This window comes from Acomys minous (genome assembly GCF_964271855.1).
Source record: "Acomys minous genome assembly, chromosome: 10".
Taxonomy (NCBI): domain Eukaryota; kingdom Metazoa; phylum Chordata; class Mammalia; order Rodentia; family Muridae; genus Acomys; species Acomys minous.
Window position 1 is genome coordinate 103,002,019 of NC_140491.1, and position 20,344 is coordinate 103,022,362.

A 20,344-nucleotide genomic window follows, 5' to 3' on the forward strand; every position below is an offset into this window, starting at 1 on the left:
CATGTGTGCCATAGGCATGGGTATATACGCATGTGACCTGTTTTTCACAATTTGGGGGGACTTTGAGTGTTTTACCTGGCGTGTGACACTAAGAATACAGTAAATGGTGACGGTGATGACAATGCCACACCAAAGGGCATTCCAAACTCATCTCACACTCTTTCTCTCCTTTTGCTCAATCTCCAAAAAAAGATAAAAACGCTGCATATACTTGATGCTTTTCTCCCATTTCATAATGGGGTGCAATAAACTGAAATGGATGACAAGGGATTTTCCGGAAAGCCACACAAAGTAAGCCTGACTTGGGCCTTCTCCTTTTGTCGGAGATTAAGAATAAAGTTTCTAAAGGTCTCTGATGGAATGACCCTGCCTAAGGGGCCCTGAGAACAGCTCACTAAAGTGCGACCTGAGTGGGATTCTCTTTCCAAAGCTGCGGGCACCCAGCATCTCCACCTTCCGGGAGATCAACCAAGTCTCCATGACAGCAAGCCCTTTTAATGAAGGTGCTGAACAGATGTAGGTGACAGGCTTGCGGCAGGAAGTCATTTATACTTCAAGTGACTAGCCAGCAGCTAGTAAGATTTGAATCTTACAGTTCAGCAAGCAGCTACGCTCTCTGCGTGCAGCTGAAAAGGGACATGTCAAACAACGCTACACCGAGGGCTAGCATTTAAACCAGGGCCAGAGTAACAGTCACTCCCTAGTGATTAAATTGGACAGCATGTCCTATTTTCAGGCCTCTTGGGCACCAGATGAATCATATCAAAGTGGCAAACGGCTGATGCTAGCTGGACAAGTTGGGAAGCACACCTCGTCTGTGTATGGCAGTAAGCGGCCATTTTCTACCTAGGTATGTAAGTCACCTATAATAGTATAGACCAGAAATATGAAATGATTATTTCAAGTCTACTAGTTATTTACTTTTCCTTTAAGTTGATGCTGAAACGGGTCAAAACACCACATGTTAACATCTGCTTTCCAGAGGATACAACAACGTCATAAATAAAAGTATGTCCTCAAAAGACAATGGAGACTGTTCCGTGTGCACATCACATCGTATGCCGTACACAACTATGCTTGTCTATAGAGAGCACAAATGTAGTGCACAGGAGGTGTACGTGCACACTTCTATCACAGAACAGGTAGCACCAGGAGGTGCACACACACAGTGCGTCTAGGACTGACAGGCCTGTGCTCGCTGTCCAGGGAAGGAGACAATTATCAGCCAAGTTCCTGCTGTGGTTTCTACCTGGGCAACAACAGGAGAGACTGTTCATCAAGTGAGGCTGCCAAAGCAGTGCGAACGGACTGGGGGTGATGGGCTCATCTTATCCACACCAGTCCTCAAGTTGGGCATTCATTTCTTTCTTAGTTCTTCAAACTAAAATTGATTTTCATTGCTGTAGTCAATTATAAACAACCAGACGAAAAGAAGCAACCTTATAATAAGAATCTGCGCTTTCTTGTACTCAAAGCATCTATTATATAATTACCAGATCGTATTCAATATGGTTATATTGTGACAAAATAAATGGCTTTTTGATAACTGTGACTGGTGTCACAGACCTATCCGAAACTGCTAAACATGGATGCACTTGAAAAGAAAATCCAGTTTGCAAGCTCACTAGGGCCCACAGGCATTTGTTTTGTAAAAGAAACTTCACAGTCTTATCTAATTCAAATACTGAGGGAATCACCTAAGTTTTGCCTTTATAGGGGTGCACAATCAGAAGTAGAGTCCATCTGGAACCACAAACACTGAAGGTCTAGGAGCATAATTTATTTGGTTAGCAGTGCGTACAGCAAAGTAAAAGAACTTCTCATGAAAATATATAGACAGACACCAATTTCTTGAAGTGGCTGCCATTCACCCTGGCTCCTCGAGGCAGCTGAGCCAGTGTCTTCTTATAGGTTATAACAATAATGTGGCCAGGGCAGTGTACTGCCTGACCAGACCAGCTCTCAAGCCATGAGTCCTTGCACTTTGGGCTTTTGAAGCTTTAACAAATATGATGCCCTTAATGGAGCCGAAATTTATGTAGAACTGTTACCACATAGAGTGAGCACCGAGCTACGAGCTTACAGACACTAACAAGTCAGAACGTGCGAGACTGCTGAACTTTATGAATGTACTCAAGGTTGACCTGGAGGGACTCTTCGCATGTGCATGAGAATGAGAAACCACGCACCATGGAAAATCGTTACGAACTTGGCATGTGTTGCCATCTGATTTTTACCTCTCTGGACTATTGAAGTTATAAGGTAAATAATGTGGGCCATATTTTTTCCTTGGGTTACCTAGCCATTAGCGAGGTTTCCTCATGTTTTCCTGCATGCTAGGCTCTAAGCCTCTGGCAAAACATAATAAAAAATAAAGATGACACATGGTTCTGTCTTCTGGCATCCAGGAGATATATGAACAAGCAGTCCAGCCACTCAACAGCTGAAGTAACATACTTGACATATTTAAGTGACATGGAGGCCGTAAGAGGGGCAGAGCCTGTTACCTCATCAGTGACCCCACGCTCACTGTCACTTCCATCAAAAGCTGCATTATCAGGCAGTGTGTGTATTTTCATGATGAAACTAACGTATCTAACTTGTATGTGGATGTGCACCACACCACATGTGCCCTGGGGTTCACACAGTGAGCAGAGGTTTAGAATCCTTACAGCCTGCAAGTCCTTTCTCTCTCTGTTTGTTTGTAGACAAAACATTTTTTTGAATAGCAAATTATAACCATACACTTGTAATCAACTTCTCATTTGTTTCTTGTTCCACCAAAATAATAATTTCAATTAAAACTTGCCTCTTCCTGGAGTGAACTCAAACCGTATGTCATTAAGCTCCTTTCTGGAGTTTCTGAAACACATAACATAAAGCACATTAAAGTCTAATGAGCAGAGTTTAATCAAACCAAATTACTCTCAATTTTTACAAGACACCACTAAAGTGGAGACAGCCATTTTCCAGTTTGAGGTTACCTCCAAATATTTTCTGAAGTGGAAGATACAGTTTTGATAACAATAACTGCATAGATATATTTGATGAAATTTACCTTACATGAACATGCTGATAACACAAAATCCCCCAAACAAAATGTTCATTTTATAAAATCCATACTAATTCAATCAACTTAAATCTAATTTCAGAATATAAGTTTTTTAAAGAGGCATTTGGTCTAAGTGGTACATTAGCTAGCTTTCACATTCCCCTGGAAAATATTAGTTTAGTGACAGAATCTTAAAGTAAAGTGTCAGGAACAATAGACTCTATAATGAGTTCCAGATAGGCATTATATATTAATTCATATGTGAGAACAACACTAGAGTGACTTGTTTGTTTAAAGTCTTTTCTAAATTCAGAGATTTCTGAATGCTGCAAAATTTCCCAGAGGATAATAAACTTTATATAAGATACAGGAAATTGCAAAGTACACACATAAATATATATTCAATACAAATTAAATGACAGAAAATCAAAGACAAAATTTTCTCATTCATATGAAGCTTAAGTAATGAAAACGCGAGCCGTAAGCAAGTAAAAGTAACTATACATACTAAAATAAAGTTGGCAGTAACACCCCAAAGTAACCAGTGTAGGACGCACGGATTGGGATCGTCAGGTTCAGGGGTTAGAATGTGTGAGACCAGAGACACCCAGCTGCACATGTGGCGAATACACCAGGGTTATTTCTCAACTCAGTGCATTATCTTCTGGTCTCTGTGGACACTGAGCAAAGCACGGTTTATTCTCTGGATCCTTTACTCCATAACTATCCCCAAGCTTTGGAGACAACCAACTCCTACCACACTAAGTACAAGGAGGCCACGAAGGTGGACAGGACCCAGTGTCCACTTAGAGAAAGCCTTCTCACTGCCGAGAAAGCTGAACCTACGTTCAATACCTATCCACAAGGGACAAGGGAGGGAAACAAGAGGGCAAGAACTCAAGCCCATACGTTAAGAGCCCTGAACCTAGAAATTTCTATCTGCCCTCAGGTTTCACCATCTAGACTTTGTCACTAGCCCTCTGTGGGCTGTAGTCTTAAAGCTGAACTTCCAATAGGACTTTACCCTAAAAAAGTAGATATGTAGAAGCCACAGGATGAATTAGAGATAACTGTGAAGTGTTCAGAAACCATTTAGAGCGAGTGTATAATTTTTGAATTCAAACAATAAAAATGTACATACTCATCAATTTATTTGAAAGAAAACCAATTAATTTTCCAAATTTTAACTCAAATATTTCATAAATAAGTACTTTTTTATTGAAGGTTTATTTCTACAATAGGGTGCTTGCCTAATATGTGTGTGCTATTGGTTTTGATCTCCAGTACAAAAAATAAAAGTAATTGTTCCTTACGAAAGAAAAATAAATGCATAAACAGACTGAATAGTTTTCCATGGCCAAATACTTACAGATATGGCACGTCCTATAAGGGAAAAAACTCCACCAGTAACATATGTATAAAAGAACAAGTGAAGAACGTAAATGATTTCTTAATATTATAAATAACTTTGCCCTCAGAAACTCTAGCGGGAATCTGTTTTATTGGTCATTTAAAAAAATCCAGAGATCATTTGAAGTATGTGAAAAGATGTCATATGGAAATATTACATCATGTAAGAGAATTGAGTATCTCCAGACTTTTGTGATGGTAGACATATATTTCTCCATTTGGTCCCAACCGTAGGCCGCTGAGATATGCAAAACAGTTCTGTTTGGTTCTTTGTTTTGCTTCCCAATGGCCACTACCCTTCCCCATTTACATAACTACACTCAGTGTCTCCTTAAGGAATGGTAGACTGAGGACAAACAACTCTATACTAAATGTAGACACTATATTTCCGTACAGGAAATACCTGACAGACACAGAAGTGCTCCTCACTTCATTTTTAAGGGAAACAACGTCCTTCAACATTTTGCATGTTACTACAAAACAATCACCAAAAGCTCATCAACAGTCTTTGTTGTGAATTCTATATATAAGCAAATGTTACATTAAAACTAAAGTAATCTAGTAAAAAAAAAAAAAAGACCAGTAAGAAAGGAAGTACTAATGTTATATTTAATAATGAAATGACTCACAGAGAAAAAAACTAAAGTCATTTAGTTCAATATTAATTGGTGTCATCGCTCCTTCCTCATCTAATAGCTCTTGTTTAAATGAGTTTTTTTTTTCTACTCAGGCCATGGTAAAAGGAATATGTGCATGAGCTGCACCCAGGATACCCTCGTGAATTTTTTTAAATATTAATATCACAAAAGCAATCACCAACCCTCATGATCCGCAGCGACATCAACCGCGCAGTCTGCCTCCCGAGTCACTCTTTATGACTCTGAACCCAAGTCTCACCTTTGAAAAGATCAGTGTGATTGATTGTAAGTAGTAGGCTTGTCCCATCAAGATGATATATACTTGGAAAAATGCCTAATTGGATCTAACTACTGAAGGTCATCCTTTTATAAAGAATTAATCTTTTCAGACTCATACTTACACCTTTAATTGAAAGTACATCCTCTTTAATTGATATGGCACTGGGTACTCCCGATTTCGGGGAAGTTGAACACAGGAACGGCTTAAGGCCAAAAATAGTTTATGCAGCTTTACAGTGGAAATAGTTTCTAGGACAGAGTGCTGCTGCTGCCTCTTGTCAAAAACCCTCCTAATCCTAAAATAAAAACTATTAAACTTGGTAAAGCAAGGTTCTTACTGCTCGTTGTAGGCATACTCTGTCTCAGAAATGCAAATGCCAAAGCATCCTAGAAGAGATTTATTCTTACAAATGAAAAATGCAATCATAGCATATGTCTGCATAGCCCATAACTGTTTTATCTGTCCCTCCCTTTACCTGATGATCTAGTCAGCTCCCAGAGGCAATGGGCACTTTAGGCTTTTTATATATCTCCTGAGATATTTTCTACATACGTGTGCATGCACACACACACACAGAGACTCACACTTAATCCAGTGGCAGATTACAGTAACCACTATTTTGTGCTTGAATTTCAAGCTAACAATGTAGCTTGAAATTTTTAAATATTAGTTCATTGCAAGCTTTGACATCCTGTTCAATACAGCTACAAATTCAGTAGCCGTACACTATATCCAGTATGACGTGTTAAAGTTAATGATGTATTGTTTAATTTCTGAGTGTAAGTTCACATCATTTCCCACTCTTCTGCTGTATCCTTCTGAAGTGTCCAATCATTCACTATTACAAACGATGAGCCAATGAATAACCTTGTTCACATCCCATTCTGCAAAGACATAAGCATAAAAGTAAGTTTCTAATAGTCAGGCTACCTGGCTACACAGGCAATTTGCTGGGTCCTGCCAGATTCTTCTTTGTTTCAGCTGTACCAATTTCCACTAGCACTGGCAATCTGGAAGCATTGTGGCAAGAACTTTCAAAGAATAAGGCAGGGGATGCATTAAAAAACTATCAGATATGGGGACTGAGCTGGAAGGGGACGCTGATGTCCCATAGAAAGGAGGTAACCAGTACTCACCACTTGCTGCGGATTAGAAGGGCAAGAATTTGGGGTGAGTTCAAACTTTTCAGAGAGACGCGTGAAATTTGACATTATATACAAAATCCCATCGTTTTCAACTACGCATAATTTCAAAGAGTTGATCTTAGGCACAGGGATCAGATGAAGACTATGAACACTAGCTAGCGGGGTTGAATATAAAATACAGTATCTATTGGTATAACGCATAAACTCTGGGCAGCAGAAGCAAAGTTTTCTGAAACGGTAAGACTTTGATGTTATTTTTAAGAATCTACAAAAGAAGTCATAAATAATGCACTGAATCACAGGTTGTGAGCACTGGAAAAAATTAATCGTGGGAAAGAAAAGTAAGTCCAAAAAAATTTAATCAAAAAGAAAGTACGATCTATAAAACTTGAAGCGTTTCTAGCTCTCGGGACTTCTCCTTCAACAACGACTGGTGTGTGAACTTCTTGGGTGGTGATGGTATTGTTTTGTGGGTTTGGTTTTATTTTCAGCCCAAATTCAGTTCACTGTCTAGATGGGGACGTGTCAAACCTTTATCCTTGTGCTGTCAGTTCATCTTCAGGTGACACAGCGAACACTCCAAGGAGACCGCTGTGGCATCAAGGAACACGCCAGAGAGCAGGTAACTCCCCATTGGGCTGGGAGCAACAGGCCAGGGAAGCTACAGAGAGATCTCACCTGGCCTCTTACTGTATCATAGCAGGGCTAGCTGACAGTCACTATTCCTGGAGGGCTCCAAAGCCCAAGTGCAGCTCAGGACCACCTGCGTTCTTCAGCTTCCTGCTGATTCCTTCTTAGTCGGTGCTGACATAGGCATGAGGGCTTACGAACCCCAAGAACCTTAAGCAATTAAAAGAAGTGCAACTCCAAATGCCATTCACTGTCCAAGGGCACTGGAAAGAGTACCTACCATCAGCATTTCGCACATCCCTACTCCAGCAATGCTCAACAGCTCTGGGATCGGCGGAGCCATCCCTTACAGATGTCCTGTAAGGCTGGGAGCATCAAAGGGACACAGGAGTTCTTCCTCCTGCTGAGCAGCTGGACGTTGATAAGGGAAGAGCTGCTCCATTCTTTCCCTTATGTCTGCACAAAATTCCAAGGGAAAAAGAAAGCTATGGTGCCCATGGACTCTACAGGCAGGTCCTAGAATGTGTCCCTTCTCGGGGGCAGGATGAGAGCCCTTGCAGTGATCAAGTGGAAGCTGAGTTTTAGTTCAGCTTGCTTCCTGCCTTACACCTCATGGATGTAAGGCTGGCCCCGTGGTCTGAGGAGAAGACACTGACCACAGCTCCTTTGGAGCTGGCCTCTTTTTTCTCCTCTACTCCTAGGAAGCAGGAAGTAGAGGAGGACTGGAGAGGGTGAGCTGTGAAGAAGGAAGGATGGATCCAAATCCACAAACCATTTCTGCGGACCTTCTATGACTGATTTTCTCAGCTGTGAAAAGGCAGAGATAATTTCTCGCTGCTGTGGCCTGAATAAGCCCTCCCCCACAAGCTTATATAAGGAAGCACGTTCCACAGAACAGAAACAGTGTAAGGACACAGGGGCCTAGGGGAGCTGTTTTGGTCATCCTTGAGACAAAATGGAAAGCCCTTATGCCTTAGGCTCCCGTGGTGGTTTGAATGAGGGATGATCACCATAGGCTCGCATACTTGGAACACTTGGTCCCTGGACGGTGGCGCTGTTTGGGAAGGCTGGGGAAGATTTAGGACGTGGAGCCTTGCTGCTGGGAAGATGCCACTGGGAGTGACTGGGCTCTGATGGTTTACCGACTTCCCTACTTATAGTTTGCTCTCTCTGTTTGGCATTTGTGATTGAAGATGTAATCTCTCAACTCTGCTTTGGTCACCTGCTGTTTTGCCTTCCCCCTCTCCCTGCCACTGGGACTCTCTCTCTAGAATCAGAAGCCAAAATAAACTTTCTCTTCTTTAAGTTTCCTTTGGCCCTGATAATTTATCACAGAAGCAATGGCAACAACAAATGAGCCAGCCTCGCATCCTTAGCTCCTTGCCACCATCGGTTCTGCTGCTTCTCCTGATCGCACGCACATTTCCTGCCTCCCTCAGCTCCTGAAACCCTCAGAAGAACAGCACTTTGGCCAGGCATGGTGGTGCACGCCTTTAATCCCAGCACTCGGGAGGCAGAGACAGGTGGTTCGTTGTGAGTTCAAGGCCAGCCTGGTCTAAAGAGTGAGTCAGGACAGACAAGTTACACAGAGAAACCCTGTCTTGAAAACCAAGAGGAAAAAAAAAAAAGAACAGCACAACACACTAGTAGATGCAGCACTTGCCCCTTCAAAGGAACCGCTCTTCTCCTGCTTAGACTCACTGCTACCATCCTGCTCTGGGATTCCAGGAAAAGAGATGAGGGTGGCCAGATGAAGGCAAGCCCACTTCTTCCCTGCTGGCTGCCCAGGCTCCACACTTCTTTGCACAAAAGCAGCTATGAGGTCTTTCTTTAGTGCACCCACCACAGTGCCTGGGAGTTTACAAATATTTACTGAATGAATAAGTGAAGATCAATAGTCCAGTTTTTACAAAGAAGGCCTCAAGCTTTGAAGACAACACCTTCTGCCCTTGCTCCATCCCTTGCTGCCTTATCTATCTATTCCAGACACCTCTGTCTTCCTGTCCCCTCAATGCTTCAAGCCCTATTCTCTACTATTCCCTCTTCTTATTCTCTCCCTGAATGACTGATTTTGTATCTACAGCTGGATCCCAGCCACTTCCCCTGAACTGTAAATCCGTTATCCAATTGCTTACATGGTGTCTTTCCACAGAAGAGCCAACAGACACCCAAACCTCAGCACACTCCAAATGCAAAGCATCACTCTTTCCTCTCAATGCCCTTCTCTGCCTCTGTCTTCGGGCAACAAGGAAGACATGCAGGAACTATCTCTTTAAGATTACACAAGTCATCCACTCTTCCGCCAGTCCACGACAGCATGCCACCACCAGCCACACATTAGAATGATTGATTTAATGGACAAAGGGCACTTGATATTCATACAGCACACCTGCCACTCCCTATTGTGAGGACTGAAGGAGTACAGATAGTGAAAAGGGCATTCAAAGGGTGTTCAGAGTATGCTCCTGGCAGGCAGATGTAGTCAGGATGCAAAGAGTTACACTTAGTGAACAATGAAAAATGATGAAAACTTAATAATAAGCTGAAGGAACCTACAACATAGGCCAGGAGCAAGAGCATGGGGGAGAGCCACCCATGTCCCTTCTGTGCTTTGGCTTTTCCAGTGGAGTCTTGACTCAGTTCACTGGCACCTTCAGAACCTGGAGACACGCAGGCAGAAGATGACTGAGCAGTTATTAGTGAATACAGCTATGTTCAGTATCCACTATCTCTGGGCTGACTCTGCAGTAGGAAGGAAGTGATGCTTCCTTCAAGATTAGAAAAGCTTTGTGGAAAGGCCCTGTGAACTCCTGGCACTGCTGTGAGGAATCGTTATGCCTCGTCTACTTTGATGCACACAGACCCAGGAGGGAAAGTCATGACTCTAGTCCTTGAAGAGTTTATAAGCATGCCATATGATGACAGCCAGCATCCGAAAACTAGCAGGGAAACTCACTATAAGGGGACCAGTGAGATGGCTTGGCAGGTGAAAGCAACTGTCATGAAGCCTGATGACCCAAGTTCAATGCCTGGAACCCACATGGTGGGAAGAGGACCAACTCCAAGTTGTCCTCTGACCTCTATCTGCGCGCTACGCACTGTGGGTGTACCACACAAACAAAACACACACACACACACACACACACACACACACACACACACACACACACACACACCTAATAGTGCTAGAATTAGGAGAGGAGGAATATCAGACAGTTCTGAGGACAGCGCATTTCCCACTCCTCACTTGCACTCCTATCCATCTTTCAAACACCTGCCAAGTTCATCTTCCTCACAGGTACGGGGCCAATCACAGAATCATATAATTTTACAACCAAAAGGGGCCCTGGAGGTCACCTAATCCATTCCCCTCTTTCCTCAGGTGAAACAAGCGAAGCACGGAGATGAAGCGGCTTGCCTAAGATTACACAGCTGGTTAATTCACTCAATACTCCATAAATCCTTATTGATCACCTACTCGGTGTCAGGCCCATGCTGGGAGCCATTAATGCAGACATGGCACTCAAACCCAGGGGCTGAGGCTTCGAGACTGCTGCTCTCTGTTCTACATGGTTGGTTCTCCGAGTGCACGACGGCTTAGCTGAGAGGTGAAATCTCTAACAGAGACAGCTTTCCCAACTGCACCTCTAAACCTAGTTAAGAACTCTTATAAACAGTGAGATGCTGTAACAGAAATAAGGTTGAAAACCCTTGCTTTACCTCTCAGCATTATCCCAAAAAGTCTGCTTGAGTTCAAATCCCTCCTATAAATACATACGTATGCCATGTACCAGGCAGCATGTGCTCCAGGAATGTGAGCATTCTTTCCTTTGCATTAACTTGTCGCAAAACAGTCTTTTTTTTTTTAAACTAGTGAGACTTCTAAAAGGTAAACACTAACCCAGGAATATGACCTTGGCTTAGAAAATACAGGTTGGTAGTATTAAAAAAAAATTGTGTACATTGATCCATGAAGCATCACATAAGCCAACATCAAACAGATCAGACAATCACATTGGTCCCTTCAATAACAACAGCACATGAGCACTATTTCACACACACACACACACACACACACACACACACACACACACACACACATACACACACACACACACACACACACAACCCACCTACACAACCTCACTACACACACACTCCCCCATCACACTGCACACAGTGTATTTCAGAACAGCGCTTTGCTGTACTCCTAAAGACTATATTCTTAGTACTGGTAATCTGCAGCCTGGAACCCATCTCAAGCCTCAGTGGTCTCTCTCCGGGTGGCCAGCCTGAAACCTGAAGGACAGCCTTAAGAGTGACAGTCCATAATGATCCCATAGTCCTGGCCGTTTGCTTCACCATTGGCTGATGACCACACGAGAGCTGTTCATGTAGAAGCTCTAGCTAGGTCTTCCGGTGCTGAGACCTATGACAGTCACGTGCACAGCTGACACCCCACAGAAGTAGGCTTCATACGGAGGTAATGTGAGTCAGGGTAAGGAGGACTTCTTCATTGTCCTGGGAGTTACCAGGCAGAGAGCACAGCCACTTCCTTTCCCCACCTTCAGCCTCAACTCTGCTCTCTCTAGTATATGATACTTTCTGAAAGTATTTTTAAAAATTCAATTTAGAGAAAGACATAAAGAGAAATAAAACAAGCACTTGTTTACCTACTGTCCAGAATTCCAAAGTGGTAACACTCTGCCCTGTTTACTTCATGGTAGAATACATAAAATTTTAATAACATTTTTACCTACACTGTGCAGAACCAATTGAGTTATGTCCCAGCTATGATAAATCACAAGAGATCAGATTATTGTATAAATGCTTCTTCCTGTCAAGATTATGGAGTTCTATTTTCACGGAAGTAAGTTGTCCTTTCAGCACATGAATATGTGCACTGAAATTATTTCTACCTCAAATCAGAAATGGAAAAAGAGTAAACTCATGAAAGCTGACTGCTGTCCAGCTGGCAGAACAAACACCTTACTCCGATCAAAGAGTAAACTTAGTTTTACTGTAGGAGGAAACAGTGTGTTTGCTAGGTAGGATGCTTCATATATGCCCTTCTGGAAGTCAGCTGAGGGCAGCCGAGAACATCAGCGTAGGACACATTAGGTTTAACTCAGACATATCAGTCATCACTGTTGGGTTGTAGACGCCCGTCTTCAATGCCTTAGGCTTCCAAGCCAACGTGCTAAGTCCTTCTCAATAAAAATGTAAGGACACCTCTAAGGCAGAGTTAATGAATGTCTATTTAAAACCGAGACATAATATCATAGTAGTGGTAATTATGCAGACTGGTAAAGAGGGCTGGAGGGATGGGAGGTGAAACAGCAGTAAGGGAATTCCGGGAGGAGGATTTTTTTTTTTAAGTTTACTTATTTAAAGCACAAAACCTTCACAAACTCTAGTTAACACAAATAAGTATCATTTTCTTTGTCTATTATTTAGTTAATTCTTATAAAATCAATGTTACACATTTCGAAAGTAAAGAAAATTTATAATGAACATTTGGTTAGTAAATACATAGAGGTGGAAGGCAGGGATCAGTAGTAGAGCATTTGCCTATGACAGCACAAGGCTCTGAGTACGAACCATGGGACAGAAAATAATAAATGAATTGATTAAGTAATTCAGAAAAATTGAAATTAGGCTAAGGCAGTGATGCTACTGGGTGTTTGAAGTGCTGGTTGCTCCAGCTGGGTACTGAAGTCAGTCCTGTCTGTCTGTCTTGTTGCTAAGGCAGGCAAAGAGAAACCTGCACAGTTCAGTTCTTACTTTTCCAACAGAGAAACATGCAGCATGGATTTCTTTCCCTTGGTTTTAATTTTAAGGAGAAAACTTCTGTGGAATCTCTTTCATAAGGGTCAAGTAACAATGCCTTCAATCCTATTCTGTAAACCGCAGAAACTTTTTTCATATAAATGTCTTCAACTATATGGAGCAAAAGTTGCACATTTTTCCCTTCCACGTGCTACAGGCACAATATTAAATCTTGCTTGAGTGATGGCACTTCTGCTAGAAGCTGAAATAATACAGCCAAGGTACATTGTTTCCTGATGATTTACCTTCACCGATACTCAGCCTGTAGAGTACAGAAGAAAGGGCGGCCTATTCCAACCTCTTTTCTGGGGTCCCAGGAGCATGTTTATCATGTGCTACAATGGAGAAATTTCAGGACTGCATTCCCAGACAGATATCTGAAATGGTCCTGATTGCCCAACAGGTGTTTCATATTGGTGAAACGTCAGTGGGAAAGAGGCCGTATTCTGTTGTGAGCGTCTAGGAAACTGTGTAGCTATTTTGTCTGCCGATCTACTCCAATGTAATGCTTCATAGGCAAATGCATTTGCAGTGGATGACTCTCGCGCTGTGACATCATAAAGTTTCTGCGTAGCCGGCTTGCTACATCTAAGGAACACTGATTGGAGAATGTCTGAGCTACCCATGGGTGCCCTGCATGTCTCCTGGGAAACCTGGACAACGTCTTCAGTTGAATTCCCAAACCTCCTGCAGCCTGAACAGAGAAGAGATCATTTTTCACTTGGAAGTTTTTAAGTAGAGCTACCATGCACGGCTGCAGCTGCCTCGAATCCCAGCACTGGGGAGCCTAAGAAGGATCGTGAGTTTAAGGCCAGCCAGAGCTACGTAATGAGGCCCTCCCGCAAGCAATACTAACAAAAAAATGCATCCTGGAGAATTTTAATAAAGCCACAAGAGCATATGAAATGAAAGGAAAACAAATTATTTCAAATTTAGCCAACCAGAGGAATAAGAAATCTGAATTAACTTTCTTATTCCAATAAATTCACTATTATCTTATATCCTTTAAAAAAAATCAAAGGGAAGCTATATAAAAAGTTAGCAAGCATAAAAGGAGTAGGGTCACTTTTAAGTTAGACTAAATCCAATAAAGTAAACATTATAAAAGACTAATTAATAAGCAGTATCCATAGCTTGGTTGGAAGAAGCCCCTTGCTTCCCCACAGATGGTATCATAAAACAATTGAACCTAATAATATGAAAACAAGCAAGTGTTTTTCCTTTTGATCCATCCCAGGAAACTGGCCTGTCATAAGCACACTTACAGTCTGGTGTGGATGACTCTTTGCCAAAGCCGATGCAAAGCCTTACGTTAGACTTTTTCTGAGACTATCAGCAAACAGCTACTTACCCAGTTTGACCAGAAGAAATGCAGTGCGTCTGGGCATAAACTACACTGTGTCACAGCCCAGAAGGGATTGTATTCAGAGAGAATTTGGTCTCACCGTCACCCAAACGCTGGGCTAGGGCAGACTTTTGTTCTGAGTCAGATCAAAACGCACCCCAAACTACAAATATTCTATCTAGACAAATGCACAAAAATAACAAACAATAAAATAATGACAATATTCTATCTAGACAAATGCACAAAAATAACAAACAATAAAATGATGACACCATGCATTTTGGGGATTGGCTTGGGGTTATCTTACTTCCCAATGACTGTTACTCATGGGTGTGTGTGAAATGAATCTGCCCTGGCCCTGCAGAGGAGCCTGGGAATCTCTCTGTACTCATCACGTCTCAGAAGGAAAGAGGTGTGAGAAGAGGGTGGCTTGTAGGCTACAGGGCCGAGGATGGACAATCACTTGTCCAGGCAAGTTTTACATAGCTTATTTTCAAAGAGAGAGAACTTCAGTCACTCTGCCCCCATGGATGCCACTTGTAAGCCTAACTGATAATCAGTTACGCTTGCATATCCTTATTTCTGTGATATACCCCTGGACACACAGCCCTCACATAGTGCCTTTTCCCTCTTTATCTGGTTGAGGTTGAAATTAGTTCCACATCTGCATATAAAAGTCTAACTGTTGGTACTTCCGGAGAAGGCTGTACTGGGGAGCCAAGTCTTTAAAGAGGTAGAATTTAAACGAGATCATGGGGTACCCTCTAATCACAAACTACTGACTTTCTTATGGGAAAAGGAGATTAAGGACACAGACTTGAATGTGCACAAGGAAAGGACACAGGAGGACACAAGAAGGTGGCCTTTGTTGAGCCACAGAGTGACAGAGACATCAAGAGAAAGACACTTGCCTCGCTCTCTGCTTTCTGGCTCATGGGCTAAAACTACGAAACTGTAAACTGGAATAATTTCTCACTGCTTTTGTCAATTTCTTTGATCAGCATGACACGAAAATAACCGATACCATATTTTACAGCAAGCATACATATGATTTTTAGAAACATGGGGTAAAATCTTGAGCAGCATCTTTCACGTGTGTGACTGCATGAGGAGGACAGGACCTAAGAACCAGGGGCAGTGCACTGCTACACCAGGAGCACTGATGAAGACAGGTCTGACAGCTTCTTTCACGGTGTGTCTAGGAGTGGGTGGTTACTAGATTCAGGCTGTTCCTTTTTTTTTTTTAATTGGCTTAGATTTCTTGATCTTATAACTCAAGGGAAAATCTAATCAAAGTGGCCAGATGGGATGTATGAGAGCCTTCACTCCACAGGGCTGGATATGCTGGGCACTCTGCAGTTGATACACAAACAGTAAATTCCTACCTGTGCTTTCAAGAAGGAAAGGCACTGAAGACTAGTGACCTGGGACTTGGCAGGGAAAGGACATCTTCAGCCCAGCCAAGAGGACCCCCTCACAAGTGGTTAATGCAATGCCAGAGCTCCTCTCTATCCATTTCTAACAGAATGAGATAACCATTGATTCACTGTCAACTTTAATTTAATTCAAGAGAAGTATTTGATTAAAGAAGGCAAATGGATGCATGTCCACGAGAAAGATGGAGGGATAATCAGTCCATCAGGAATCAGTTATGAGCCTCCTCAGTAAATACGCACAATATAAGACCTAAAAGTGGGGTCAGTGGAGCGTTTGCGTCACGTGATGATGCTCCCAGGGTGAACAGCAGGACCTGGCATGTAGGTAAATTCCGAGTAAATATTTTTGAACTTTAGTAGATTACATGGGTATAACATTACTCCTTTCCTGCTGCCTGACACTATATGAAATGAAATCTTGAAACATTACTAGGTATATACATGGCCAGATGGAAACAGCCAAACAAACATCAACAACAAAAACTTTCTGGGACAGAGACACTTAAATTGTTACACAAGTCAGTGTTCAGACAGGAACAGGGTCAGAAGCCAGCAGTAGAGGAGGTAGGCTCAATCTGGGCAAACTTTAGGATATACTAATTATGGGCTGGTTAGCACTTGGGTATGCACAGTAATTTAGAAGTGCCGTATCTGTGGCTTTAAAACTCTGTTGCTAAGCCATCTGTGCAAAGAGCAACAGGATGGTCAATCAAACGCAGAGTTCTGTGATTACTATGTAGGAGACAGAGCATGCCTCTTTGCAGCAGTGTCTCCTCTGGCTTTCTCCTAGCCTCTCTTCAAAATCCTTGAGGCGCTTCCGTCAGAGGACGGGAAAAAGTAAGTTCTTGCAAGGTCTAATAACCTGGCCTTTGCAGAATTTGGTTCAGTTTTCCATGTTCATTATTTTCATTTCTACAATCAAGTCAGCACAGAAATGCTCAGAGCATAATGATAATGGGATGGGCTGGTTGTGGGAGGTTTGGATAAGCAAGCGCACACTGCCATCAGGAACTGTATTCCATCAAACTGTGAGCCAAAATAACCCACTTGAACCCACAGTGGTTTGAATGAGAATAGCCCACCATAGGGTCATATATTTGATTGCTTGGTTTGAAATTGGTGGAACTGTTTAGGAGGGATTAGGAGATGTGGCTTTGTTGAAGGAGCTTTGAGTTTTCAAAAGCCCATTCCTAGTTACACCTGCCCTGTTTCCTGCTTATACATTAGATGTGAGCTCTTAGCTAGTGCTCCTGTGCCATGCCTGCCTGCCGCCATGCTTTCCACCATGATGGTCATGGACTCACCCTCTGAAACTGTAAACAAGTCCCTGACAAAATGCTCTTCTCTTTTTTTTTTTTTCTCGTAGTGCTTCCTCACGGCAGATTTAAAGTAATTAAAACACTCTGTTAAGTAGGTTTGTTGGATATTGTGTCACAGTAATGAAAAAGTAACTAATATATCATCCTTTATCCAATCTGAGCAAGTATCCATGTCAAACCTCCAGTGAGTCCTACAGCAATTTCTCACCATAAACCCTATAAGCACAGTGACATTTCATGGATGGGCAGGTCTGTGTCTTCTCAAGGATCACCAATTTCTTTAATACACTGTACTTGATTATCTGCATATGGACATGACACTGGTCTCTAGCACTGACTTAGAAAGCAGCAGAGATCAGTCACTGGGCTGACCTGAGGACTTTGGCCGTGATCAGAGTGCAAAATGAGCCTAAGACAACCAGGTAATTCTCCTGATAGTTTCTCTCGGCTAATGTAAGTACATGGGTTCATCTGCTCAAATCAAAGACTCTAGCTCCATGATCAATGTTAGAAATGTCTATTTCCGTGGCTCAGGTAAAGGCTCCGTGTCAACTCAGGTGCTTCCCAAAGGAGACGCAAGAACGGCACCCAGGTCAACGGTATGTATGACCAGTCCTTTTGACAAGAGGTGCACACACGTCACAGTCACTGTGCTGCCCACCCTCTTGAGCCTCTTTGGACTCATAACTGCCTGAAGGGAAGAGTGCTCCAAACTCAGGCTGCTCTTTAACTGTGACTCTCATCATCACTGCTATTATGGGTCTGTCACTCACAATCACTCTTGGCTATCAGTGATAGCAATGGAGTGCATAAAAGATGACATTTACATGTTTTGTACTCTCAGCATTAGGATTCTGTTTGGCTCACCAAATGAGCAGCGGGTGCCTTGATAATTATATAACTTTTTAGCACACTAATAGGAGCTCCTGCTGAGCCAAGTGGGAGGGAAAAAATACAATTCTCATTTTTATGTGCACTTTAGCATACTGACCTCCTTTATCCTGTTGATGTGCCCATTAATAAAACATTTTTAAATGACCTGAAAGGCTTTTTATGAACTAGAGTGTGGGCCTGGCTGCCAAGCAGCTGTGTATTTGAAAGAACTAGAGTTGGTATCAAAGCTGGCTGTGATTAAGTCTGGCCGTGAAACTTCCGATGTCCAGAGTGGTTGCTCATGTTTTTGACTGGCTGTAAAAGAAAACAGATTTCTGCAGGAAAGGACTCTCAAAAGATGGAAATAAGGGTGTTAGTGATGGTGGTCTTGCTTTGCTTGGCACAGAAAAGACCGCTCCTGGGTTGTAGGACTGACTCAGTAGGAGAGTACTTGCTGAATCTGCAAGAGGCCCTGAATTCATCCCGAAAACCATGAAAAAATAAAATGGGCAATTTAGCTTCCTTTAACTATCTGAATTAAGGCAGGATTTTTCCTATAGGCCCCTTTTAATTTCAGAACAATTAAATTAAGAAAATAACATAACTACTATTTAAACCTAAAATATGATAATGGGAGGGTTTTGAGAACAAAGAGTATTTTAGTTGTTTTTTGGTTTCTTCTTACACCGTACCTAGCAAGTTAGAATACGTCAACAAAATATAACAGACACCATTTAGTTAAGTAGACATGGTCAAACCTTTCTAGGAAGTTGAGATACATGTCTTAGTGATGAGTGAATTAAAAATGGAAGATAAGCTGATTGTTTTATTCCAGGACCTACCACACAGCTGTGTGACATTAAAAGTAGCTGTGAACACTGTGGTTGTTGAGCTTGGCACAGTTGATAATACACTGTAATGCATTATTAAAATTGCTGCAAAAAAATGGGGGTAATGGAAATTCATGCATTCAGCTTACATATGAACAGGACACATGGAAATGTTCTAGGCTTGAGAGAGAACACATAGGAATGAAGAAATACAGAGCTTACTCAACAGGCTCATGGCCAATTGTGGAACTTGGCGCTCAAAAGAAAGGATTAAGCTAGAAATGATCATAATGAGTGAGTTAACCCAGAAGCAGAAAGACTCAAATGGTATATACTCACTTATATCTGCATATTAGCCCAAGGGGCATGTCCCACAAAAGCCTTCACTTACTAGGAAACTGGGACAGAGGGGAGAACATCCTAATGGGACTCTAGATGAGAAAAGCATGGGAGAATGGCAAAGTAGAAGGATCCAGAGGGTCCTAGAAGCCTACAAGTAGAACATTATGATAGGCAGATTTGGGCTCAGGGGTCCTGCTCAAACTAAGGCACCAGCCAAGGACAATACAGGCAGTAAACCTTAAACCCCTACCCAGATCTAGCCAATGGACAGAACACTCTCCACAGTAGAGTGGAGAGTGGGATATGACTTTCTCACATACTCTGGTGCCTCACCTTTGACCATGTCCCCTGGAGGGGGAGACCTGGTGGCACTCAGAGGAAGGACAGCAGGTTACCAAGAAGAGACTTGATACCCTATGAGCATATACAGGGGGAGGTAATCCCCCTCAGGAACAGTCATAGGGGAGGGGAATAAGGGGAAAATGGGAGGGAGGGAAGAATGGGAGGATACAAGGGATGGGATAACCATTGAGATGTAACAAGAATAAATTAATAAAGGAGAAAAAAAAAGAAAGTATGAGTGCGTCAGGTGGTTTGTTATTCTATCCTTACCTCAGACATCAGAACCTAGCGTTGCTACTGCATCCTACACTGCCACGCCCACACATCTATTTCTTCTCCTTAAATATAAACATTTCTTAAAGAGAATTGCAAATACTTGATCCAAGCACCAATTCTGAACCTTCACGGTGCCTGGTATCAACCAGTTAGGCCAAGGAAAAGTCTAGTCTAATAAACTACTGAGTTTGAGGCAAAGACAGCTGAGGAATTTCAAAGCTACTTTGCAGATTTCCCTCCATTAAGACATACGAGAACAGGTTGGCCACGAACCAAGTTTTTCTGCTGGAACAGCCCCATTAGCATAGCTGTTTTGCAATCCCCAAACTGCAGACTGAGCAAAGGAGCTGCTGCCCGGGGTGGAAGATGATGAAACCAGAGAGGAAGGCTGGCCCAGGGGCCCCAAATGCACTCATCTGTGTAACCTTTCATCAGGAGCTTCTACTACAGAACTCAGAGTCAGAAACATGTAACCGTGCACCTTTGGAAACAAACGGGGCACACTACTGATTACTTCCAAGTATCAGACAAGACTGATATAGGCAATGTATCTTCACTGTGGCTCCAGAGATGAGAAAGCAGCAGTGAACCAACAGG

General features: G+C 42.4%; 1 protein-coding gene across 1 annotated transcript in view; it reads right to left on the reverse strand.

Moving 5' to 3' along the window:
* STK39 (serine/threonine kinase 39) overlaps positions 1-20,344 on the reverse strand; it is a 269,519-nt gene that overhangs the window by 55,045 nt on the left and 194,130 nt on the right. The window contains exon 15 of the mRNA XM_084798901.1: positions 2,810-2,862. Coding sequence (XP_084655027.1) covers positions 2,810-2,862 — 53 coding nt within the window. The remainder of the gene's footprint in view (positions 1-2,809; positions 2,863-20,344) is intronic.